This window comes from Xiphophorus couchianus, chromosome 3, assembly GCF_001444195.1.
Source record: "Xiphophorus couchianus chromosome 3, X_couchianus-1.0, whole genome shotgun sequence".
NCBI lineage: Eukaryota > Metazoa > Chordata > Actinopteri > Cyprinodontiformes > Poeciliidae > Xiphophorus > Xiphophorus couchianus.
This window is the reverse complement of record NC_040230.1, coordinates 24357324-24383597: the sequence shown is the minus strand read 5'-3', so window position 1 is coordinate 24383597 and position 26274 is coordinate 24357324. Positions and strand designations below refer to the sequence as shown.

General features: G+C 41.4%; 2 protein-coding genes and 1 non-coding gene across 5 annotated transcripts in view; all 3 read right to left on the bottom strand.

Annotated features, from left to right (window-relative positions):
* The window catches only part of zhx1 (zinc fingers and homeoboxes 1), a 22454-nt gene extending 7359 nt beyond the window's left edge, over positions 1–15095 (bottom strand). Inside the window, exons 1-7 of one of the 2 annotated variants that reach the window (XM_028009950.1) lie at positions 15085–15095; positions 5842–6594; positions 3520–3827; positions 2488–2960; positions 1329–1547; positions 1028–1243; positions 136–300 (exon numbers count right to left, since the gene is read on the bottom strand). In XM_028009950.1, coding sequence (XP_027865751.1) covers positions 136–300; positions 1028–1243; positions 1329–1547; positions 2488–2960; positions 3520–3724 — 1278 coding nt within the window. In that variant the 5' untranslated portion in view covers positions 3725–3827; positions 5842–6594; positions 15085–15095. Of the gene's footprint in view, positions 1–135; positions 301–1027; positions 1244–1328; positions 1548–2487; positions 2961–3519; positions 3828–5841; positions 6677–15084 lie in introns of those variants that run through there. The other variant, XM_028009956.1, reaches the window with a different exon arrangement.
* Positions 9277–26166, bottom strand: atad2 (ATPase family AAA domain containing 2). 2 transcript variants are annotated; one of them, XM_028009932.1, is made up of 30 exons: positions 25798–26166; positions 24548–24702; positions 24356–24393; positions 24094–24271; positions 22738–22825; positions 22554–22635; positions 22219–22377; positions 21926–22046; positions 21646–21654; positions 20488–20589; positions 20201–20309; positions 19794–19909; positions 19341–19515; positions 19079–19167; positions 18761–18920; positions 18137–18227; positions 17845–18022; positions 17628–17764; positions 17410–17542; positions 16416–16602; positions 15161–15346; positions 14942–15077; positions 14014–14210; positions 13754–13913; positions 12668–12790; positions 12192–12359; positions 11457–12107; positions 9857–9990; positions 9626–9754; positions 9277–9458 (listed from the first exon to the last, which is right to left on the bottom strand). In XM_028009932.1, the coding sequence occupies exons 1-30, from the start codon at positions 25993–25995 to the stop codon at positions 9429–9431; spliced, it is 4419 nt and encodes a 1472-aa protein (XP_027865733.1). In that variant the 5' UTR covers positions 25996–26166; the 3' UTR covers positions 9277–9428. The 2 variants fall into 2 exon arrangements, with proteins under 2 accessions (XP_027865733.1, XP_027865740.1); XM_028009939.1 differs by lacking the exon at positions 21646–21654.
* Positions 16150–16283, bottom strand: LOC114142420 (small nucleolar RNA SNORA5). The gene has a single exon (XR_003595006.1). It is a non-coding gene; the product is annotated as a small nucleolar RNA SNORA5 (small nucleolar RNA).
* Positions 26167–26274: the final 108 nt, after the last annotated feature.

The following is a 26274-nucleotide window of genomic DNA, read 5'->3' as shown; positions in this document are numbered from 1 at the left end:
GAGAAAGGCAAATGATGTAAACTCTAAACAAGGAGTTAGTGCAACGTTTAAGAAACATCAGTGTAATTAGATGGTGAAAATCCTAAATTTGCTACTAAAACAGCAAGCACATCCGGATGTGAAAGGTGTCCCAACCTGGGGAGACAGAGAGGGAGGCTGGACTGTGGTAGCCCGTTTTAGCTCACTGTTTGTCGGCGTGGACTGACAGGAAACTCTGCTGGAGCTCTGAGACTGACTGGGCAAACCTGCCACAGTCAACGTGATTGGACTAGTCACTGGAAGATTCCCACCTGGACCAACCTGTGGTAAACACATACAGCGATCACTGTGTCTGGTTCTTATGCATGTTTTACGACTTTGCAACAACAAACATCATGACGTTTTAGCAGGATTTAATGTCACAAACCACGAAAAGTAGTTTGACATAATTGTGAAAGGAGCATGTACTAAAGGGGCAGTATTATGTGTTTTTCTACCGCACAGTGCCATTTTATAACAAAATCAAGTAACTACCTTACCTTGTGTTATAAAAATGTTCTATGTATATGTCTCTTGAAAAGCTCCTGCTCATTCTGAATCTCCACATCCAGGAAGTCATCACAAAATGGCCTCTCTGTTAAACCTTTAGCAACGTTTTCACTACCATTTCACTGAGAAGTAGCTTGTATGATGAGCTCAGGAGATGTGCAGTTCCACTAGGTGGAAATGCTAATTGCTGCTGGCTAGTCTGAAGGAACTGAGTGGGGGAGGGCTACTCTGGAAGGCGGAAGCTTGAAAACTTGGAAAGTGAAGCTCCAAGGAGGCAGTCAGTCCACCCAGGCATTTTGCACAGCTGAATGGTTGCCAAGGGAGCTTAAAGGATCACTCAAACACGCATGGAAGAATCAAGGCATGAAGTATGTTCCAGATTTGTTTTTTTTAAGCTCAAGCTCAGTCCGACTGAGACAATGTTCACACAGCAAGCTTGAAATCCAGAGCCGCGTCTCCGCTCATTGAAATGCGGAACATTTTTTCTTTCTTTGCCTACCTGTGTAAACACAAGGCCAGGTTGGCCCACAATCTGACAGGTCTGCAGGATGGACTGCAGGCCGTTCGCCGCAGCGGACAGTTGGTGTGCGGGGATGACGGTGATGGTTTGAGGCACTGTGTGCACGGTCCCGTTAAACTGCTTCCTCCTGGCCTCCTCCACTTCCTCTGGAGTCCAGCTGACGCCGTGCTTCAGACGCTGAGCCGAGAACCACACCTGCGCACAGATCAAGTGTCTCTAGTTCAAGCAAGACAGGAAAAAAAAAATACATTTGATTATGAAAAACAATGTGATCTTTTACCTTGATCTGCTCTTCTGTAAACTGCGTCTGTGATGCCAGGCTGCTTATTTCTGCCAGGGAGGGGTAAGGAAACTTCCTGTAAGTGTTGATCAGAAGAGGGTTGGAGTCCATAGCTGCACTGTAGGAGGGGATGCTGCTCAGAGGAATCAGCAGCTGGGACTGAGAGACGGCCGCTGCTGCGGCTGCTGCACTCTGCTGGGCCTGGAACGCTGAAAGCACCTGGCGTGACGACAGAGAGGGCGAAAACCGTTAAACACAGCAGCTGCTGCCGATTTTTGCTATTTAGTATCAAAGGTATGAGGAAAAGGTATCGCCCCTGAACAAGACACTGAATCAGCTGTGAATTATCTGTCCTTTTCCCAAAGCTCAAAGTGAGTTTTTAGGTTCTACAACAGAGCAGTGCACAAATATTCACAGGCCTTCAAGTTTTTCCACCTTTTGTCATGTTACAGCCACAAACTTTGATGGATTTTATCAGGATTCTATGAAACGGTTCCAATGTGAAACAAAACACATATACTCACTGTATTTATACTAAAATACTAATTTTAGAGCCGCAACTAGCGATTATTTTAGTAATCGGTTAATCTATCGATTATTCTGACAATTAACTGATTAATCGGATTTTTAAAAATCTGCACATTTTACAGATTTAAATAATTAAATTCCTTTTTTAAATAAAAATATTTTATTACCTACCATTCAATAACGGTATTCATTTAGTGTACACTTGATCATTTGTAACAAAGGATGCTTCTGAAGCTAAAAAAATATATAATTGTTTTGGGTAAAATATAAGTACATTTTTATCTTAAATGCAAAATGTGTATATTTTTGGACAGATTTAGCTTAATTACAACATTAAATCTGTTGGTCTTTTAGCAAAATGGCCTATTTTTGAGTCTGAATACTCCAGCTAACGATTAATCGATTACTAAATTAGTTGCCAATTATTTCAATAACTGATTAATCCCAATTAACACGATTCATCGTTTCAGCCCTAAACACCACGTATCATTTCTCTTCCACTAGAAGGTTTCACAAGAAAAAAAAAAATCCCAGTAAAAAGAAAGGCGTGGACGTAAAGTGATAAATTTGAAGCTGTATGAACACTTCCTGCTTAAATAAAGAAGCAGTAAATCTTTGAGGTTTTCTCTACCTGTGCCAGACCAGCAGGCAGAATTGTGGGGTTTAAAATGGAAGATTTTCTCAGCTGCCCTGACGGTGGGCTGACCAGCAGGCCCCCTCCTCCGAACTTCATGGAGTCGTGCAGCAGCTTCTCCACGGGCGTCATTGGTCCGAGCGGGGCTTCGATGGGCTCCTGCTCCCCTCCCAGCTCCCCGTCTCCTCCTCCTCCTCCCCCCGCGCCCTCCCCCGCTCCTTCGTCCGTGGATTTGAGGGAAACGGCGATCCTCTTGGGTTCGGACTTGGTCTTCATCCTCATGATCGGGGTCTTGCTCAGGGAGATGGCCGAAGCCGCAGTCGAGTCCGCTCCTCCCGCCCCGGCCGAGTCGCTCTGCGGCTCCTGCGCGGTCTGATCACAACTCGGGCCCTCCGGCGAATCTTTCGGTCTGGATTTCGGCGTGGAGCCGACGACTTTGAGGTCATCGGCGCTGTAGACGCCGGCTTCATCTGCAGGGGGGGATAATAATGTTCTGCACTTATTTTCCTTTGGGGCCTATTTAGCTTAGGTTATAAAAAAAAAAATGGCTTGAAACAAAAGCATTTTTCATGATTTTAGGTTTTAAAATACAGTTCTCAAACTTTTTTCACACAAAAGGAGTGAACACAATTTTTCAATAGTACGTATAATTTTTAATAGAAAAAAAGCTCATACTTGGCAGCCAAACGACAAAAAAAATTACTTTTTTAAAAAGAGAATATCCTTCGTTATTGAAAATTATTTGGATTTGTTACATGAAAACAACTAGTATTTTTTTTTATTAACTTTACATTTTAAAACACCAATTTTATAGCATTTTTGAGCAAATTTATTAAGAGTCGCATGATATTTCTGGATCCGCAGGTTGAAAACGCCTGAGCTAAAGGGCCACAGAAAATAGCTACGGTGGGCCGGATTTGGCCTGCAGGCCTTAACTTTGACGTGTTCTACCCTGTTCACATTCGTATCTTAATTCTCTATATCTGAGTAACAAAGTTCCACAGTCACTCAGTTCTGTGAGGGCTTTACCTGAGTCCGGTGGAGTGGGAACAACTACCACCGCCTGACCAAGCTCCTCCGTCGCCTCCTTCCCCTTCCTCTCCTCCTCCTCCTCCTCCTCATCCCCTGCCTCGTCCTCCTTTGTTCTCTCCGGCTTCTCCTCTACGGCTTCCTGCTCCACCACGTTCGAAGGCAGCACCATGCAAGGCGTGGTGGACTTCCGGCGGCTCGACATCTTCGATTCAGACTGACTCGTACTCGTGTTGCGGCCGAGCTGTCCAGGTTCACATATTGCAGGACAGTGAGTTGACGAGCTGGATTCTTGGAATCCTGTTTCTCTGAATGGAAAACACAAATAAGGAGAACATGTTAAGGTCGCATACATGCCTCCCCTCACTGGGATTCAGTAATCGAATTCATTATTTCCTTAACTTCCTGCGACAGCTTGGAAGCTGCGTGGGAATGGACATGAGTGTAACATAGTAGGTGTTTCAGGGTTTCTGCAGGTTTCACCAACTCAAATGGAAGATTTTTTTTTTTTAACACCGTCTTAATACAATTATGAATGAAATTTCAGAACTGTGTCGTGACAGAAATGGACCAAAAAGAAAATCGCAAATAAATAAACTGCATAGGTTGGCAGCAGAAGTGAAGCATTGGCCAAGATGAAGATCGTCCAGCCAACTGGCCATAAAGCTGCACAGACTAAACTTGCATTTCAGCCTCTGACATGCTGGATAGCGTAGAGGAAAACTGAGTAGGCCGTCAAAACTGTAATACATCTTCATATTACTAGGTTTAAGTTATTCCTTTGCATGGAAAACCTGATTTTCACACCTGCATTTGAGTGTCATCTAAAGGTACATCTAAAAAAATATGAAGTTCAATATTTTTTAGGAAACACAATCATGTGGATGACTGCTGACTTGGAAGCTGTCCAGAAGACCATCAATGACGGAGGGTAAGCCACAGAAGGTCTTTGCTAAAGAAGCTGGTTGTTCATAGACTGCTGTATCCAAGCCTATTCACAGAAAGTTGAGTGGAAGGATAACTACAGCTTCAAGAAAACTGTCAAACTAAATCCATTCAAGAAAATAGGGTAGAAATCTTAAGAGCGAATTGCAAGATCCACTCCGCACAGCTGACCCCTACAGGCTGCGTGTCCAGCCACTTCTGGACCAAAGACAGGGTCAGCAGCGTTTTACCTGGGCTAAGGAGCAAATAACTGGACTGTAGCTCTGTGATCTAAAGTATTATTTTCATTTGGAAATGAAGTTTGCATTTCGTTTGGAAATCAAGGTGCCAGAGTCTGTAGGAAGAGTGGAGAGGCACAGAATCAGCAGAACTTCACACTCGACGTCGCTTGAGGTCGAGTGTGAAGTTGCCACAGTCATTAAACGCTGGTTTAATGAGCGTGGTGTCACTGTGATTGATTGGCCAGGAAACTGGTCTGACATGAACCCCATAAAGAATCTGTAAGGTTATTGTCAAGAGAGAGATGAGAGACACCAGATCCAAGAGATGCAGATGACCTGGAGGCAGCTATTGATGTAATCTGGGCTTCCATTGAACCTCCGGAGACCCACAGGGCTGATTTCGTCCACTCCACACCGCATCGAAGCAGTAATTTATGTAAAAAGAGGCCCAACCAAGTACTGAGTGGGTAGAAATTAACATACTTTAGACATTTCTATTTAATATGCAATTTTCTGTTGATCTTGTAATGTTATATTCTACTTTTTTGAGTCACTGAATATTGGCTTTTCGCTACATGTTTGGAAAAAGATCAGACACAAAGTCTTGAAACCTTGTGTAAGAAATCTTTATAATATATGATTTTCACTTCATGAAAAAACAACAAAATATTCAACTTTTTTTTTATTATTACAAAATCCAATTGTTTTATATGCACAGTTCAGGATAGTGTGGTATAGCTTAAGTAACAAGCATAGATATTTGTTTAGGAGGCTGTTTGGAGAAATACTGCAGACCCCCTTCACTGCTTCATCCACATGCCCAATGTGTAAACCAATGCCTTTATAAACACACTGTAAAGTGCTTTGGGTCACATTTTTATCACTTAATAGCGTCAAAATGTATCACTGCTTATAAATATATAACTACTGTGTGCTCACACTGCTACCACTGTGAGGTTTTAACACCAGCACCTCGAAAATGTGGAGGTGTCAGCTAGCTCATTTGTTATTATTAAAGTAGCAATAAAGCATGGCCGTATGTTACAAAGACAACACGAAAGGCTGTTTTTCAGCGACAGAGGAGCGTTTTAATGCGGCGGGCCAACTAGCCCGTGTTAGCCGGGCCGGTCATTATGAGGTCTGGCGGTAAACTTACAAGAACTACAGTAATGCGCCCTGTGTTGCTACCAGGCTTGAAGAGGCGAAGCGAGGAGAGATTTCCTGGGTCTCGGCAGAGCTGCCTCCAGATGGTCCCTTGTCGGTATCCGTCGGTGTTCCTTTCTCCTCGGGCTAAAGCTTTCAGCCCGGCCGGGGCGGCTGCGGCGTCTATGTGAGTTATTAAAGCAGATGGATCTCCCTTATAAAAAAATAAAATAAAATAAAATAGAGCCAGCCGAGACGGACAGACAGACGGACCGCTTTAACGGCTACAGCCCTCCTCTGCTGATGCTGGAAACACCGGACATCTCTGCTGTTCCGGGCAGGTTTATCTCCCAGCAGAAAGCGGCTCCTCATAAAAGTTCACTCGGCTCGTCGTAGCTGTTCGTGGAAAGAATCTCCCGGCGCTTTGTTTTTTTTTTGATGACCTATTTCTCAAATATTTTAACGGCTGATTTTTTTTAATTTTTTTTTAAATGATCAAACAGCGTCATCATTCAATGTAATACGTCTTGACGTCATTCCGCGGCGACTTTCCGGGGGATCTTAAAAATGTTAGCAGTTAATGGGTAGGGTGTGGGGGGGACAAAAAAATGCCCACTTTAATGCAAATACGGGCCGTGTTTCAGAATGAGTTAGTCACGGTGGGCTCGGGGAGGGGGCTGGGAGCTGGACAATCAGCGCGCAGGCTCGTAAACGCGTTCGTTTCCGATTCGGCTCGGTGCCAAAATGTCCTTACATGACCTGAGAGCTACTTAAGGACACGCTGCTAGTTTCAGCCAAGGTGATCCTCCTTGCTGCTGCTTTTCATTACATTAGGCTGGCTGCCTCGGTGTGTTTAGTATGATTTAAAAAAAAATAATATATATATATATATATATATATATATATATATATATATATATATATAAAGAGTACACTATAGTTAGTATACGGTGCTTTGCAAAAGTATTCACACCCCTTGAACTTTTTCTCCTTTTGGCAACCGAACCTTAGGTGTTTTAGAAAGATTTAGCGTGACGGAACAACACAATGTGCACCATAGTTGTGCAGTGGAAGGAGAGAAAGAAAAAAAACAAACTGTTTTAAGCGTTTACAAATATGGAAATCTGAAAAGTGTGGCATGCATTTCTGTTCTGCCTCCTCGTCTCTGATGCTTTGAAGATGGTCTGATCTGGTTGAAACCACTTTTTGGCTACACCGTGCTGTGGTTGAACATGGTGGTGGCAGCGCCAGTCTGCGGGGGAATTTGGAGTTCAGCAGGGAAGCTGTTTTGGAGGTGGAAGTTTGCAATACTGTACATTTTGGTATTGATCCAATACAAATACAGGGCTAGTATCGTCAATACCAATACTTAAAAAAAAAAAAAAAAATCGAAGTAACTGAATAACTTGATTCGGGTTCAGTTTGTTGATTATGATTTTGATCAAATAAATCAAGACATTTGGGCGTGCCGTGGTGGCGTAGCGGTTAGCGCAACCCGTATTTGGAGGCCTTGAGTCCTCGACGCGGGTTCGACTCCTGGACCCGACGACATTTGCCACATGTCTTCCCCCCTCTCCTTCCCTGTTTCCTGTCAGCCCACTGTCACATAAGGGACACTAGAGCCCACAAAAAAAGACCCCCTGGCGGGGTAAAAAATAAATAAATCAAGACATTTATTTGCCTAAGATTTTTATTTAAGGCAAATAAAGATTTGCATAAAATCTTTGTGTGCTTAGAGACTTTAGGCAAATATTTTTTCATTAACTAACTACACTAGTAGACAACAATGTAGCAGGACAGAAATAACTTCATATCCTGATTATAACCGAGTCTTTAATTTGCATATAATATAAATGGGAACACATATTTCCCTTCAATACTTAATGTTCAGCCATATTCATATTTGAGGTTTGAGGTATACATCTTTCCTTAGGTGCACATTTTCGAGCTGCAGTAAGATTTTTTTTTTTCAAAACTGCATTTATAGGATAATTAAACAAATTGTGTTTGAAAGAAAGCAGACATTTTGACTGCAAACACTCCAAAGGTCAGAAATAAATAAGTAAAACTATCTGGTATTTTGATCCCTGCAACATGAATTCTGTGAGAATACTCGAGTAATTTGCAGAACATATGGAAGAGACACTTTAAACAAAAGTAGTGATTTCATCATGCTAGTATCCATCCGATACCAATATTCACCTTGGACTCAATCGATAGTATCCATATTTAGATCAATACCTGATCAAATGTGACAAAGATCAAGGGGCCAACAGGAACTGTTCTGTGTGTGACCTGACCAGGTGGAGAATATTTGCTTTTCATTAAGATCGTCTCCGTTGAGCACGTCCAGAAAGAGATAGGTCACCAGTCTGCTGACCTACTTTCACTAGAATCACTCATACTGTCACACTGCCTGATGCAACCATTGATTCCTGACAGAAATAAATGAAAATATCCCTTACTAAACTTTACAGACATGTTTTCAGTTTGATCTTTTACACTTTAAGCCGATATAATAGATCCCCTTTTGTGGCTGTTAAGTTATTTCTTAGGCATTTTATCAGAAATGTGTGCTACAGTACCAGCTTTATGTACAGGCACTCCTGGTAAAGATGCTTTTAAAACTAATTTTTATTGCAGTTGGATAAACCCACAGTGGAATTTAAAAGTGGTTTTCTGCTCAGGTCAGTAAAAATAGATTTGAAACAAAAATAATCAAAGGTTACTTTTGGTAAATTTCAATACATTGACATCTTGAGGTTGTCAAATCTCCATAGCCGCCATTAGATGCTGCTGCTGATTGCTTAGCTATTTTCTGTGTTACCATCACAAACGTAAACATCTACTAAACTCTGCTCTGGCTTACATTGGAACTATGTGCTTTGATCAGATGGAAGCCAAGACAAAAACAAAGTCATCCTGGTATCCGTAGCATGGAATATATATGTGGAAAAGCGCTTTATGCTGTCTGAAGTACAGAGGAGGATCTCTGTGTCATTTCCTTTGCCAAAGGTCAACAGGAAACTGAAATTGGGTCATCGTTGGATGTGATAAAAGACAAAAAAAGGCAAATAGAAATCAAAGATTCAAAAATGACCCAGTTGTTTCCAGAATGATCCATTTCATATTTTCAAAGATTCAAATGTACTCTAATTAAAGGCTACGTTTTTCAAAATTGGCAGTGGAAGTTAATGCTTCTGCATTGCAAACTGTATTTCATTGCAGTGCTGTAAATGTTTTTAAACAGTGATGCCAGTAATATGCGTTTATATCAAACTTTACACAATGGTGGCACATCCTCGACAAATACTTTGTAATTCAGTCTTGCTTTGAGTAAAGTGCAAAAAAGGATTTTCTAGAAACTGAGAAAAGCTTCTTTGTCAGTAGCGACAGTGCAGTCTGTTCAAACAAACGTTTTGTCGCGCAACAAAGGGAAAGCGCACAATAACAGGTGGAAAACCCTTTAATTACATATAAACAAGTAATACAAACTTTGAGCTAAATCACAGATATAATCATTTTCTACAAAAAAAATAGGACCGTTGTCTGAATATTTACATGTATGAAAAAGATTGTTTTTCTTTTTCTTCTTAAGAATCAGAAGTCTTCAATCTCTTGCTCCAACTCCTGAGAAAAACAAGAAAATAAATCGCACACATACGACTACTTAGCATGAAATACGTTAACCCATGAACAACATCACAGAAGTCGGACTTGAAATAAAACTCAAAAACAGAATATCAGGTTTTGACCTATGGTGCTCTTCTTAAATCAATAAAAAAGGACAAACTAACCTGCATCAGTCCTGTTTTGTTGTAGTCTAGTCTGTGTCTGTAGATGCTCTGGCAGAGCAGAGCGTAGAGTTTCTCCAGCTTGTAGACTTCATAGTCTTCCGTCTTTGTCACTACTTTATCTAGTAGCCCCTGGTTGAAAAGAAAGGAAGAAAAAAACGGATCAAGGCAATCAGAGATGTTGTTATGCTCCCCCCCCCCCATCAGAGTACAGTTTTTTGTGACATCACAAACCTTTAACTTGTCTCGGTCCACGACCAGAGGAGGATTCTCCTCGTTGAGAATCTGCAGAGCTTTGTCCACTGTGATCCCGTGCTGCTGCAGCATCGTGTTTTTCAGGGCACGGGTCATCCGTCTCACGTTTCTCTCTGGGGCAAGAAACAAAAGAGGCACGCTGACTGATACGCACCATTTAATCTCCTCCTTGATTTCTAACAATATCTAGAGTGAGTGTTTATTTGGCGTGTTTTCAGGAAATAAGAACAGCACCTCTTTACTTTTTAGTTGGAACGAAAAACCACTCAGGCACATACAAATTAGTATGTATAAATCTGTTATCTCACAGTAATGTTACTGTTTGCATCACTATCCCATTTGCAAGACCTGAAGCAATGGATGCCAGTTGTGTTGGGAGTCGAGTCCCAAAGGCAAACAGACGAGTGTGTGAAGGGGCAGAGGGGGGCTGAAAATAGGACGTTGATTCTATCTGATCATCTGATTGGCTGATAACGGGCTAACTGTATTTGCAGGAGTTTTTATTTACTTTTTTAAAAATTGTTTCTAAAGAACCACATTTCAATGTATTTTACACATTGACTTTATGTGATATAATAACAGAAGTTAGTGGACCTACAAACATGACCAGTGTTTGCCTTCTAGAGATGCACACACTGATGGAGTTGGATGAATTCAGATGGTTTGTGAACGTCTCAAGACTTTTTTTTTTTTTTTTACCCCTCCAGGGGGTCTTTTGTGGGCTCTAGTGTCCCTTATATGACAGTAGGCTGACAGGAAACAGGGAAGGAGAGAGGGGAAGACATGCGGCAAACGTCGCCGTGTCCGGGAGTCGAACCTGCGCCGGCCGCGTCGAGGACTCAAGGCCTCCAAATACGGGTCGCGCTAACCGCTACGCCACCACAGCACACCCCTCAAGACCTTTTTTTATTATTTTTTTATTTGCCATGTTTTTTTCTTTCTTGTTATTATAGTTGAATGGGGCCACAAAGATCAAGTGAGTCTTGACGTAAAAACAGGCGTGGATACACCCACTCACTAAGCTGGGCTGAATACAGCAAGGTTTTTTTAAACAAAGTTCTAAATTTTGTCGCTGGGAGTAGACTAAAAATAAATAAATAAACACAAAGATGTGATTCAAAAAGTTATGAATCTGTGCCTCTGTCTTATTAAGTGAAACATCTGAGACTCTCTTTCATTCTGTTTTTTTTATTTGGTTTTATTAAATATTGCATGTCTTATTTTTTTTCATTACAGAGTAAAGAGAATATTTAAAACAAAATGTTTTTGTTTTTAACTGGTGAAACAATATTGGCCCCAGTACTTTCGATTTGGTGTCCAAAAGGTTTGGACACCGCATGTTTATATAAAAAGCATAAAGATTGGTCCAGTCAAAGTCCAGATCAAAATCTAATTGAGAATCTGTGGAGGTCCAGAAAATTGTGCCAAGCTGTCAGACGCACTCCCTAAAAGACTTGCAGCTGAAACAGTTTGCAAAAGATGGCTCTACCAAGTATCGGCTGCGAAAGGGCAGAATACAGATGCATGCCACACTTTTCAGATTGTTCAGTGGTTTGTAAGATGATGAAGAATAACCAACCTGCGCTTGTGTCCGTCTCGCTCCTGGCAGCGGCCACTGCATCGGTGGTGGGTGTTTCTGTTGCATCCACCACCATGGGCTCAGCGGGTTTGTCCAGCTCTGCTTCATCTCCTGTGACCCGTTTGCTGTTCTGATGGTCAGCGGAGTGACTCCTCTCCACCTGCGTCTCGGACTGATCGGTAGTACTCATGTTTGCCGTGATGGCGTTCTGAGCGTCTCCCTCTCCCTCCACGCAGTCGTCCCTTTTCGTGCGGACAGAGACGCCCTCGTCTGCGTCTCCTCCCGTGAAAGGTTCAGACTGCTCTGACTGATGCTGGACAGCTTCGCCGTCTTTCTCCGGTCCGTCTTCGTCATGTCGGATTTGCTGCTCTTCAGCACCTGGTTCCTTCTCCGTCTCTTCCTCCTGACCGTTTGGCTCAGAACTACGTTCCTGATCTGCTGCACTTCCTGGCTCGACGTCCATCAGACCCTCTTTAATTCCTCCGTTGGGCTTCTCTGCTGCTCCTTCTTTCCCAGCCTCGTCCTCATCATCTCCATCGTCTTCGTCCTCATCGGAAGCGTTGTCCTTGGATACGTGGGGGGACGAAGAGGGCTTCTTCTTTGCTATGTACCCAGTGGACCAGCGGCTTCTCCGACGCTTCTTCTTATGCACTGAGGCAACAGAAAAATATTTAAATATCACAGAAAACTTTTAAGATGCAGGTTTTTTCCCCTTTTAATTAAGCATGTTGTTACCTGTGTTTTTGGGTGTCGTAACAGCAGAAACTGTTGTATTGCTGGCAGCAGCAACAGTGGGTTCAACCGGCTCACTTTGTGGGGGGAAATTATTGGGACCTGCAGCAGATCTGGGATGTTTAGGAAGGACGTGGTAGAAAGAGGGAGCGAACCGGGCCGTGGAGCAACCTAAAATGGTTCAAATAAAAATAAAATACAATTCTTTCTAAAAGAAAATTAAATGTGATGTTCATGTATTTTTTTTTTTTTATAATATGGGCCAATTGGTTTAAACTATAGATCAAACTAATGCGTTCTTTGTCTGTAGCCTGCCTGAATCACACTTTTATTCAGTAACTAAAACTAACGTGTTTGCCTCATTTTAAGTAACATTAATAATCATAATTCCACATTTTAGCAATTTTTAGAAACTTCTAAGATCCTAAAAGCCAACTGTTAAGTGGCAACTTGTGGGAGAAAAGCAGCCACATACTGACCCCTTGTCCTACGAGACTCTTTAATCTCCTCACAAATCTTCTCAAAGTTTTCGTCCAGTTCTTCTCGGATGATGGCGTAGACGGTGTCCTTCAACGCACATGCTCTGTGACGGATCTGCCGATCTGCAGGAAACACGGTAGCACAAGAGTGCGCTCGTTTAAAAATAATAATAATTTAAAAAAATCTATAAAGCCTCTTTTGAAAAACTTTTCTCTTTTACAACAGCAAACTTATGTATTTCAGCAGGATTTTCTTTGCTCAAGCAACATAAAGTCGTGTGTAAATGAGAAGAGAAGGAAAATGAAAAGCAGCTCTATTTAGAAGATCCAGAGGCAAAAATGTGTTTGACCACTTTGTGCATCTAGGCATTTTTAGCTATTTTTCTTTCCTAAAAAGCTCTAGCTGAGTCAGACTGAGTGGAGGCAGAAGGTCAGTTTTCAAAACAGATTCTCGATTAGTTTCAGGCGTTGACTCCGACACAAAAACACTAACGTAAATCACTCTGGCTATGTGTGTAGGGCGTTTGTCCAGGTAGAAGGAAAACCTTAACATCATTTCTAAGTCTCAGAGTTTTGGGGGGTTTTCTTCACTGTCCAGATGGTGTTCAGGACTTTTATTCCACACATTCAGTTTCGCATGCTGCTGCTTCCACATTTATAAGAAAAAGAAATCATAGAGTAGCATTTTTGTTTACTAAAAATGTTTGACAGCATTTCATTAATCCGTTTCTTTTTGCTACTCTCTTCGCTTGCACTGCTAGTTCAAGCGGGCAGCCATGTCTCGGCACGCTTGCAGTTGGGTCATACTTTTTTCCTCTTTTCCCTTAATGGATCAAACTGTTCCTTAATGTCCTCTAAAAAACCTTTACACAACAGCTGTATTCATACAGAGTCTAAATCACACAGATGGATTATTTGTCAATTGGATCATTCATTCCTGAAGCCAACTGGTTGGACTGGATTGCCGCTAAATAAAACTCTATGCCGCACTTTTTTTTTGTTGTTGTTGTAAAGATTAATTACACTGCTTCCTTTTTCCTATGCTCCACTCTGTGTTGGTTTGCACATGTTGTGTATATTTGGTACCTGAAGGGTCCCTGTCTGGGTTGTACTCCAGGGCGTTCTGCCAGATGAGGTCAACATCCTGGAGAAACTCTCTGACCGTGCCGTATCGATGAAGGTCAATCCTCGACAGAACCGTGGACAGGTCCATGGGCTTCTTGATTACTTCGGCGTAATCCGGAACCTGCGCAACACACGTGACGCCGTTTATAGAGGATAAGCTAAACTTCTGGGGAGAAATATGTCACTGAGAGTGACAAGAGGAGAGAAGCCTGGGCGGCTACCTCGTCCAAATCCACGGGTTTAGTGAAAGCCTTGAAGCGCTTGTCTTGAGAGAGGCGGTTTGTGACGTCGCGCAGAAACAGCCGCAGCTCCCTGAGCGTGTCCTCTTCCTGCTCGTCCAGCCGCCGACTCTCCTCCTCCGTCAGCTGTCGAGGCGGAGGCGGGGGGGCCACCGGCAGCACCTCCAACGCACAAAGCACTGGCAAGTGAGGATTCAGAAGATATGAAATTAAGCTAAAATGTGAATTTCAAACTTTTCCAGCACCACACTTTGAAGATTAAAACTAAAAAAGGACATTTGATTCACTATTATATATAATTTATTACTGTTAATTTTTGTGATGGCATTCCACATTCAACAGCACTGACAAGGTCTTAAATTTTAAGTTTTGAAAAGTCTCTCTCTTTCTCACACACACACACACACACGCATTATACACCTGACTGGTCCAAGAACAAAACACAAATTTAGCACAAAAAAAGAACTTTGTTTAATGTGTAAACTGTAGGACGATCAATAAGTCATTGAGTTGTTAGAAATATTACATTGAAACAATCCAAACAAATTGTGTTAAGATAAATGACCTTCCAGCTAAAACTAAATGCTTTTATACAAAGACAGTCACAAAAAATGTTGGCATTTGGCAAATAGAAATAATTTTGGTGATTATAACTGATGCAAAACAAGAAACGTTTAGTCTGATTTAACTTCAGTCACTGAGAAAAAATAATTATCTGTGTTTTTATTGGATGTATGAAAATATCAGGTTTCAACTTTAAATAACATTTTGTAAAAAAAAAACCATTAGATTCCCATTTGCAACAAACTGTGCAGTTTGAATATCAAGCACCGTCAAGCATTTTATACTTTCCAAACCTTTCAAGCACCTGAACAAACCCTGTTTTTCTTTTTTTTTTTTTTTTTCTTACCAGCTTTTCTTTTAGAGACTGGAGCTTTTGCAGCCTGGTTGAGGAGGAGATCCTCAAAGAAGTCCCTTCTCTCTTGGCTGGTGGGGACTGGGACACGGAAAACTTCCCCGTACTCGACCCGAAACAGCTCCTGCACCTGGAACGCAGAACATGACGGCAGATTAATATCTCATTTTCATAAAATAAACGTTTCTCACCAGAAACGCAGCAGCGGCGTACCTCCATGCTGAGCTGGTCGTAATGGACGCTGCAGGTGGCCAACAGCAGAATGGGAGAGAAGGCAGGAACGGAGCTGAGGAGGCTCAGGAAGGTGGCCCTTAACGCAGAGCCCACCGTCTCCCACCACTGGCCGATGTGAGGGATGTACAGGATACTGGGAGAGGTTCGCTTGGCCTCAACAAAAATCTGGGGAGCATCAAACTGGATCAGTTCCTGGTTGTGCTATTCAGACTCACTGGAAGCAGGACGCGAAGAGTCAGTGTACGACTATAATGGATTCTGGACATTAAAGCAAAAAGAAAAAAAGCCAAGCAAATACTGGTTGATCAGGTTATTAGAAACTATTTAAAAAATCGTTTTCTTTTTTTCAGTCAGGAAAAGTTAGACGACTAAAAAAGTTCAAGATATCCATATATACCTGGTCTGTTTATTAAAACAGAATTGTTCAGCTTATGCCAAACTGAATTTTCTTTTAAGAAATTATTGAACCCTGATTCTCCAGTGCTGGTCCAGGGAGAGAGGCATGTTACGAGGAAAAAAAAAATACTACAAAAAAAATACATTTTTATGAGAGAGCTGCGATTGGGCATATAGGTTATTGTTGCTTTGAGATGATTTTCAAGTAATATAATGTTAATGACATAATAGCGCAAGAATACATTTGTAGGAATAGTTTACCTAAACATTTAACACCGGAAGACATTTTAAAACATATAAAATGGGAACTGGAGTCTCTGTAAACAGAGTTAGCCTTCAAAACAGGCAAATTGAGACCAACGCACCAGACTGAAAGTTTCTGCCATCCAGTTTTTGGTAGAAAGAGACATGAGAAAAACATACAATCATCCAAATGGCAACCGGCGAGCTTGTATTAATTTTTCATGTGATTAATTGGTTTATTGCAGCAAACTTAATGGAGGGTTTTATAAACAGTTTAAACTTGAAGTTCACATGTTCACCTTTCCAGCACTCAGATGAATGTAAGACGAGATTGTCTGTAGTACAGATTTGTCCCCATTTGCTATTATGAGAGGCAGTGGGGCCCATGAACTACAGTTTATGTGGCAGCCATTTTGGCCAGTGAGGTCTACCAAAGAGACACACTGAATTTGACAAGGCTGCAAAAAAAAAAAAAAAAAAAAGAATCTGTGACTTTTAGAGCGTTGTTTATAATGTTATGTTTGAATGTGAGAAGGCAGACATATTTCATGACAATATTTGACATCAGAGTGCATTCAGAAAATTTCCCTCTCACCTTTGCGCATGTTTCTTCGGGGGCCGTCGCACTGGCTCCAAACAGGACGGCCATGTCCAGGGTGTACACTGTGAATTTCTCCAGAGCGTGGAGCACAGCGGGGCCCAGGTGGGAGTTCTGACCCGAGCCCGGCCGGCCCTCCAGCAGCAGCCTGGGACGGTACGACGTCGGCTGACTCAGCACGCTCCTACATGGAAGGACGGGTTGCAACGGGGAGTAACTTTTAGACATTTAACCAAAAATCGTACAAGGCTATTATTAACGGCTACACTAAAGATAATCCCATATTATAACAGTTTATAGGAAATATTTATATTTAAATGATGTATTACTATGGCTGCAACACCCTGATTATTCTGATAAAAAAAACAAACACTTAAAGCTTTTTTATACAATATTAAAAATACACTAAAAGAAAACAAACAAATAATTCAATTCCTTTTTTAAATAAGAAAATAAACATTTTAGTGCATAAAATGAAAGAATGCATTATTTCTTTAGTGAGCGCTTAATCATTTGTAGCACAGGATGCATTTGCAGCTAAAAGATACTTTCACCATCAACATGTGAAAAGCTCAGGCTTTATGCTTCACTTTACATTAACATAGTGTTGGAATAATCTAATGACTAATTTTTGGATTAAACAATTAATGACTTTTTAACGCAACTTCAACTGGATGAAACTGAAATTATTCCACTTGAGGAGTCCTGAGGAAAGCATATTTACAGGCAAAACATTATTTTTTAAATCTTTGTACAGTTTTGGCCTAATGACTACTCTGTGGGTCATTTTTCAGCAAATGGCAGTTTATCGTTTATTGTGTAAATTCCAAATAATGATTAATCTATTACCAAATTAGTTGACAATTTTTTCAGTAATCGATTCATAACTATTAATCCGATTCATCTTTTCAGCCTTACGCTTTACTCAACACAATACTTCAAGTAAATAAATACTTTCAAGTTATTTTATGAGGCAGCGTGACTGATTTACCCGTTGAGGTCCAGCAGGCCGCTGGTGGCAGGGAGCTTTAACTGAGACTGGGAGGTTGGCCCACTGGAGACGACGTCACCCTCCTCTTCCTCACTAAACATCAAATCTTCATCTGACGTCCCACAGCCCACATCTGCAAACAAAGAACCACACAGAATGATAATAAAGTTGATGCTCTTTTTTGTAGTGGACAAAATACCAAAACAAACAAAAGGCACCTGGTTCTCTCTTCCTCTTCAGTCCCTGATCTGCATGCGGGAAGACTCGCCTCACCGTGTGCAGAACCGTCTGCAGGGTGGCGTTCAGCAGAGGCCGGATGGCAGGTATCAAGGCCTTCGCTGGTGACACCATCGCCCTGAAGACCAAGAGGAAGAATTCAACAAAACGTCTGCAGGATTAAGAGCCGATGGAGAAAACAAAGTTTCCTTGCTCTACCTTTGGGCAGCTGGTACCATCTTGGACATGGCGCACTTAAAGTCTTTGCTAGCGATGACAATGGAGTTCACGTCCAGAACCAACTTCTGGGACGAAGAGTAGATTTGTGGGTAGCGGCGCCGCAGAGCGCACAATGCTGCCTCGGAGCAAACCGCCTTGATATCTGCTCCACAGTATCCTTAGACGGGGATGACACTTGTAAATCAGTATAGTATTTAAATAAAAAAAAAAAGAAAGAATGTTTTTTTCTGTTGTTGCTCCAAAGGTTTCCTGCCTCTACATAAAAACATACCAACACATTTCTCTGCCAGTTCCTCCAGGAAGGCCTCAGAGGGTGGAGGGGTCCACTGCCTGGTGTGGATCTTCAGAATCTCCCTCCTTGCCTGTGAATTACACAGAAGCAAGATGTTTAGTGTCCAGAAACAAAACTTTAACAGCACATTTTGAACATAAAAAAATGTACAGTTTCAAAACTAACCATTTTCTTTCAAAATGACACTTTTTTGTCTTAAAATAAATTTCAAATCAACTTTAAATGTTACACAGCAGAAAGAAAAATAAAACTTGACAAAAAACCAAAAATGATCTACAAAGCATAAAATCTTACAAGAGTTATTTCAAGTTACAATGCGTAGACACAGGTGATTGTTGTTGATGTTTTGTTTTATTGCTGCTGTCACTATCGGGCTGGGCAATATGACTTAAAAATAAAATCTACAATTTTTCCACAATTTTTATTTCTCACTAAGATTTTGTAGTCCAGGTTCAAGGACGCTACAAAGCTACAAGTGGATAAGTCAAAATGAAAATCTCAATTTTCCAAAATGTAAATCTTCAGAAACAGCAAATTTGATTAATTGATAAAACCGATTTATCGCCCAGCACATTTTTTTGGCTTGATGAAAAACTTCCCCACCTCTCTGTCTGGCAGACCGAACAGGAACTCTCTGTCGAAGCGTCCGGGTCTCCTCAGAGCTGGGTCGATGGAGTCCAGGCGGTTCGTAGCTCCGATGACGACGACCTCCCCTCTACTGTCCAACCCGTCCATGAGAGCCAGGAGGGTCGACACGATGGAGCTACACAGACACAGGAGCAAACTTTAAACGACAAATCCTCAGGTTTCTAATTCCTCTCCTTATAAAGAAGCGTAGAAACAGCAGGATATGGAGTTGCATCTAGTTTGATGTTTAGGTTCCACTCAAACCTACAGCTGGATCAAAAGAAGAACCCAAACCTGTGGATCTGGTCCTGCCGGCTGGATCTGACTGGAGCCAAACCATCGATCTCATCAAAGAAGATGATGGACGGACGCATCTGATAGGCCTGAAACAAACACAGGAACAGTCACCATGACTTCATAACTGTAGGAGACAAACTGGCTTTATTTAGTCAGATTATACATGACAAATTACTGGTAAGTGTTTTCTTTTCTAACTGGTTGTTAATTAAATATACAATGATGAAAAGAGAATGTCATTTAAAGAGCTCAGGTTTACCTGATCGAACAGCAGCCGCAGCTGTCTCTCTGATTCTCCCACCCACTTGCTGAGGCAGTCCGCTCCTTTCCTCATGAAGAAGGCCACCTTTCTTTCCCCCTGGCTGCACTCGTTGGCCAGCGCTCTGGCTACCAGGGTCTTCCCGGTGCCTGGAGGGCCATAAAACAGGCAGCCCCTGGAAACAAGAGGGGTCACAGAAATGATGCTTGTGGAGGAGACATGATGGCAGTAAAGCGGAGGAGAACGTTTTACGAATGAGGAAAATGTTTTACGAATGAGGAAAACGATTGACATAAAACATACCAAGAAGAGACAATAAACACCAGAGTTTACCATTTTGGAACAATTCATGGATATCAGAGTTCACTACACTACTGCTTCCGTCTTGAAGCATTTTTATTCAGCCAACAAACAGCGCTATTTTCCCATTTCCACAGGACTCATGTCTTTTACCTCGGTGGCTGTATTCTGAACCTCTCAAACACCTCTGGGTAGAGCAGAGGGAACACCACCATCTCCTTCAGGGCCGAGATGTGCCTGCTCAGCCCTCCAATGCTGTCAAAGCGAACCTGGAGCAGGAGAAACAAACTTCTGTCAGGAGTTCATCCCCATGCTTTTTCCGTTAGAAGAAAAAAAAAAACTATACATCTCATTTCCATTTCCTTGGTGAAGACCACTTTGTGTTAGTCTGTCAACTAAAATCACAATGAGATACATTAACGTTTGTAGCCATTATGAAACAAGGAGTATGAATATTTACTTATGCTTCACACTAAACCCACCCTGTAACTATACATTCAAAATGCTGAAAAAATAAGTTTAGCATTTGGATGCATTACTTCATCCTTCCTGCAGCTCACCGTTTTGTCGATGTGCATGGGGTCAACGTCAGCGAGGCTGGCTCCGATCTTCATCCTGTCTTTCTGGATCCCCAGCAGGTCTTCTTTCACGAGGTTCATAGGGAGGCATCTTCAGAAAAATAAACAAAAAACAAAACAAAAAAACCCCATTAGATCGCAAAATTTTAATGATTCTATCTGATGTAATCACAGAGTCACAGATGACACATTGTCAAGTGCTAAAAATTCAAGAATGAGGTTCAAAATAGAAATCAAGAATTGGGTTCATCAGTTTTTGTTTCTCTCACCTGTTGACCGACCTGCTCCGGTTGTTACTCCTTCGTCTCTGGAATTTCTCATCATCCGAGGAAGACGATGTGGAGTCGCTGCTGTGGATGGCGTGTCGTCTCCTGTCAGGTAGAAAAGATGTTAAATTAGTTTTCCTGTCTCGCTCCGTAACAAGGCAACATACCGACCATTAAACTTGATCCAACAATTCCTGTTTCCAATTCCAAATACGTTTATGCCTAAACATATCGGCATCGCAACATTCACCAACATGATCATGTTGTATGTTTTCCTTGTATTGTGCAACCCTGGGTAACAGTCAATATGATGCATTGGACTCCAGCGACAGCCTAACATATAGGACTGCAACTAAAGATTATTTTACTAATCGGTTATTCTGATGATTAATCAGATAAAAAAAATTGGCAGTTTACTGATTTTTTATTAACATTTTTATTCAACACTAGAAATGCATTAAAAAAATGCAAATGAACAAGTAATTCAGATCATTTTTGTCTTAGATAAGAAAAACATTTTATTACCTAAAATGCAACAACATAGCATTTCTGTAGTAAATTTGAACCAGGCGAAGCTAGAACTATACTGCTTAAGAAGTTTTGGGTAAAATATAATTGCAAACAAAGGCGTTTTTATCTCACATAAAATGCAAAATATAGGGTCGTGCTGTGGTGGCGTAGCGGTTAGCGCGACCCGTATTTGGAGGCCTTGAGCCGTCGCGGGTTCGACTCCCGGACCCGACGACATTTGCCGCATGTCTTCCCCCCTCTCCTTCCCTGCTTCCTGTCAGCCTACTATCATATAAGGGACACTAGAGCCCACAAAAGACCCCCTGGGAGGGTAAAAAAAAGAAAAATATAGATATACTATGTACAGCTTTGGCTCAGTTACTGCTCGTTTTTTCAGCAAATGGCCTTTTTTTGAGTCTGTAAACTACAATTAACGAATAATCGATTATTGTTAAATTAGTTGACGGTTATTTCAAAAACGTATTCTTCACGATTAATCCTTTCAGACGTATTAAGATAGCATTAGTATTAATACAACAGAAGTGCTTAAAAGGAAGAAGGAGCCCATCACCAACACCTACAATGCCAACAAACACATCCAGCACCCCAAGACAAACCGAGAGCCCAACAAAGACACAGTAAAGGTCTTACCTCTCAGAACTACTCCAGAGGTTGGGAGGGAAGCCAATGAGAAAAAAAAACAACAAAAAACAGACAAATAGGAATTGGAGAGATTTTTGGTAGAGATCTTCAGGAAAGTTGGGATAACATTTTATAATAAAGGAGAAGTAGATCTAGGCATGGGTCAGCTACCTGTTTCTGGTTTTGCAGAGGTTACAGTCAAAGGAGTTTAAAACCGCTAAACTTTTCCGTCGCACCCTTCTGATAACTTAAAAGTCTGAAAAAACGTCCAGACGAATAGAAAACCAACCTGCTGGTTCTCCTTTGGTTATAGGGGCTCCTGGGGGCCGTGGAGCTGAACCTGAACCTCCGCCTCGTAGGAGACGAGTGCTCCTTGAAGTACATGCTGCGTTTCCTGGGCTCCCGCGGTTCTGGAAGAACATTACAACTATTTATTACAAAGAGCTTGTTGGTAAGCCTCAGCAGTAGTTCTATCTCGCATTTAGATTGATCATTAAAAAGCCGTGCTCTTTATACAGACACTCATGCAAGTTTCAGAGATCAATAATTGATTAAAGTGATTCCTTTGAACAGATGCGGTACCATCTAACGGGGCCTGGTAGAGAACTACAGTCTTCCTCTGCCGGAAGTCGTATCGTTGGTGGTTTTCTTCTTCTTCCTCCTCGTCGTCATCTTCGCCGTCTTCATCCTCCTCCTCTTCATCTTCTCCAACTTCACTGTTGTCATCATCTTCTTCATCATCTTGAGTTTCGAATGAAAACACAAACAGACCGTGTAAATAAGGACATAAAAGTCTTCAGGAAGTTGAGGTTCATTTAAAGTAAATGAAACCGATCGGGTCTTTCCGACGCCGAGATGTATCCCGGCATGTACCGACTGCGTCTCTGAAGCACTTCCACCTCGTTTCCTCTCCTCACCTTGGTTCTTCTCCTCGGTTTTATTGCTCTTGGTATTTGTCCTCAGGGACCGCCTCATTCTGCCTGAGCCGTAGACTCCAACCTGTCAGGACGAAACATAAAAAACCTGAAACGACCGATGCAGCGGAGCGCTCAAACTCAAGGAGCAATGTAAAAGAAAAAAAATAAATAAAAAAAACATCACCTCTTCTGTATTTTCTCTGTCTCTGCTCCTCAGCCGGCGTCTCATTTTCTGCATGTCGTCCATCTTTTGGAGAACTGCTTCAGCGGTGCTGAGAAGAAATCAGAGTAAAGATTTATTTTTGTGTGGGGAATGTCTCTTAACGCTCAGAGAACAAAACGTCTCCTCTTTCTTTATATTTTTAATTTGATTTACATCGTGACTTTGATTCTATTTTAACAGATGACTATACTTTGGTCTAAACCATTTTATCGCAGCTCCGGCTGCATGTTTACAGTTATTCTTCAGCTGGAAGGTGAACTTTCCGATCTCAAGTCTTCTGAGGTTTCTAACAAGGTTTTGTTTTTCCCAGTATTGCTCTCCGTTTAGGTCCATCCTACTGAAGAACTGCATCTCAACAGCATGATACTGCCACCACCTATTTTCAGGTTGAATTGCACCGCATGTTGCATGTAAACCAAAGAGGCCAAGTTCCGGCTAAGCCTGTCTCAATAAATTAATTAAAAATTGCTTGAAAAGTTCAAACGAGCTCAATAATCCCAAAGGTCCTGACTGGTAGTTTTACCTGTTTTCCCCCGTCAGAGTCAAATGATTGATATTTTTTGAAGTACAATTCGGTTTACATTAGACTTCATAATCTAACGTAACCATTATATTTATGGTTTTGGTTACATTTGGTTTTTATTTACCTTTTTTTTTCGGTTATTTATATGAAATGTCTTTCAGTTCCAGTGTTAACTGTTCTTTAGAAATTAAAGTTTATTAATCTTTGAGAGGGCGTACTTGCACCAGTGTGGCGTTATTATATTTCAGATCAGGATTAGTTTTATTTTGGCAAATTTACAACATTACAAAGGAAGGAAACACAATAAATCGCTATTTTGCAAACCAATAATTTACAATAAAAATGAGCAGGCTGAAGCCAAGCTTTGTTCTTCACTACCCTTGAAAATGGTTCTTGAAAAACGGTCTCAAAAACGACAATATTATCATTTTAATGCAATAATTTCTTTTTCCAGCAAAGTTTGTAGTGACGACAGACCTAGATCTAGTTTGTGTCCTCCAAATGGCTTTAGGCAGATTGCAAAAGAGACAACTTTTGCCTCTTTTAACGCCATTTCTCCACAACAATCCAGGTTGTACAAATATTGTAAAACATTACTAACTATTTAAAAACTAGGTGATTGTTTGTGTACATCACATATAATGCCAACAAATACATGTTATGTATGCTTTCTGAATGGCACTGTAAAGTTAGCATTCAGTACAATTATGGGTCAATATGAATGTTATAGATCAAATTAGAGAAATAAAGGCGGGCTGAATCGACAGAACTGGTTTGGATGTTGCTCGACTCACTTGGTAATGAGGCGATCATAGAGCGCCGACTGTTTGCGGGAGTTCAGTCTATATCTCGTGATTCTGGAGCTTCTTCGAACCGAGTGATCCTCCTCCTCTTCCTCGTCCCCTCCCCGGCTCTGCAGGTTAAAACGACTCCTCTTGGGAGTGGATGACCCCTCTGCCTCATCTGGAACATCTGGCAGGAAGGATTACATCGAGGGTTAGCCATCCATTAAACAGAACGCTTTCACACAGTCAGTGGTGCGATGCTGCTCCTCACCAGAGAGTTTTGCTTCCCTCTGCAGCCTGGAGGACTTCCTGGTCATCAGAAACAGAAAACACAAATCAGATCATTCAATCAATCAATCAATCAAATTTTATTTGTATAGCACATTTCAGCAGCAAGACATTTCAAAGTTTATGAGATCATTGTGTTGGAAGAATTCAAATGTAGAATAAACAAACGTTTCACCTGGTGCAGCAGCCGTCTGCTTTGTCTTCATCCACAGGAGAGCTGGTCTTGGGCTCCATGTCAGCAAAAGAAACTTCCAGTTTCACTCTTTGTCCTCGACTCCTCAGGGAATGACCGAGACCACTTCCATCGTCCTGCTTCATGTTCCTGTGACCCTGAGACAGTTACGGAGAGCTTAAGTTTATATTTAAACCAAAAGATGATTTAATCTCATTAAGGACATTCAAGATATCTAGACTCCCTACAATTCCCTTATTTTCCACAGCTTGGAAAATCAGGGTTCCTGCACATTTTTTCCATGTAAAAAATTAAGACATTTCCAGTCACAACTTTCACTGTTTGTGTTTATGTTCTGATCTAAAACACAAAAAGTGTATTAACTTATGGTAGATATTGCTACAGCTACAATGTTTGAAGAATAAAACATTAAAAAAGCAATTACTTTAAGGAAGGAAGAGGCGTAGAATGAAAAGGAAAAGGGAGGGAGAATGGATAGAAAGAAAGAAATATTAATATACGCAAAGAAACAAAGGAACGTAGGCAACGGAAGGAGATCAGGAAGAAGAAATAAAGTAAATTAAAATGACAGGAAAGTAAAAGGAATTTTACAAGGAAAGAAGTGAACTATTGCACTTAATAAAGTTTAGTAGTGGATGAAGTTAAAGAAGTGGATGGTGGTTGAATATTGCAAAAGTACAAATATTGCAAAAAACAAACAGTAAGACTGGACGAATTGATGAAAACTCAAAAATAGATTAGATTGGACAATGGGCAAATAACCAGGTGAATACAATATTTAGACTATGAGATAAAGTATAGAGAAATACTTTATAAAGTATATATATATCCCATACCTGAGCTGAGTCAAGTTCAAACTTTATAGAAAGTACAAGTCTTGATTATAATCAGTTTCTCGGGTCTGAGATCCAGGTTGAAAAGTGAGGGATGAAGGAAGATACAACAATTATACTTATAATTGTTCAGCATTTTTGTGTTTGATATTTACAGTACCGGGAAACAAACAGATTAAAAGCACTAGGTTACTGTGTAAGATGACTGCATAACTCATTAATCACCATTACCCTCGTATCAACAACAGCGCAAAGAAAGTTTCTATTACACCTGAAGGACAGAGCAGCGATGCTGCAGAGGCTGAGCTAGTTAGCTTGGCGCGTTAGCTAAAGTAGCACCTAAGTTAACATTAACCACAACTTATCGTCCAAACAAGTGCCATTCTCGCATGTTCTCACATTCATTAAGTTGGTTTCGGGGCTGCTGAAGCTGTCATTCAGGGACCGAGAGGACCGAGTCACCCGGGCGGACTTTCTCTGCGACGCGGGAATCAGCGACAGAAAGTCGGGGCTCATTTCCAGCTCCGTCGTTCTTCTCTTTGGAATAGCGGCCACCGGTTCAGCGCCGACACCACCGCTGCTGCGTAGGACCACCATCTTGACTTTATTACGACCACAAACGGTGGAGAAACCTGTCCACGATTGTTACGTTTACAATATCGCCAACATAATACAAATAACGCGCCGTCTCCTCCAGCTGACGCACACTGTTTCCTCTACGAACCCTTGATTTCTGGCGCCATAAACGTCATCAGGGCGTTGTGTGGACAGGAGGTTTACTCCTCCGCTGACACAAACAGAGCTCAGACTAATTTTTCACACTAAATCAAATCGAAAACTTCATTTAAATTTCGAACACAACTGTTGTACGGTTGA

What these genes read in the sequence shown, in the direction of transcription:
- atad2 (XM_028009932.1), bottom strand. Translation starts at nt 25,995, where the DNA reads ATGGTGGTCCTACGCAGCAGCGGTGGTGTCGGCGCTGAACCGGTGGCC. An exon ending in GGCCTGCTGGACCTCAACGG is followed by an intron (nt 16,603 to 17,409) that starts GTAAATCAGTCA and finishes CCTTCCATGTAG; the next exon opens with GAGCGTGCTGAGTCAGCCGA. An exon ending in CCGAAGAAACATGCGCAAAG is followed by an intron (nt 15,347 to 16,415) that starts GTGAGAGGGAAA and finishes GATGCTCCCCAG; the next exon opens with ATTTTTGTTGAGGCCAAGCG.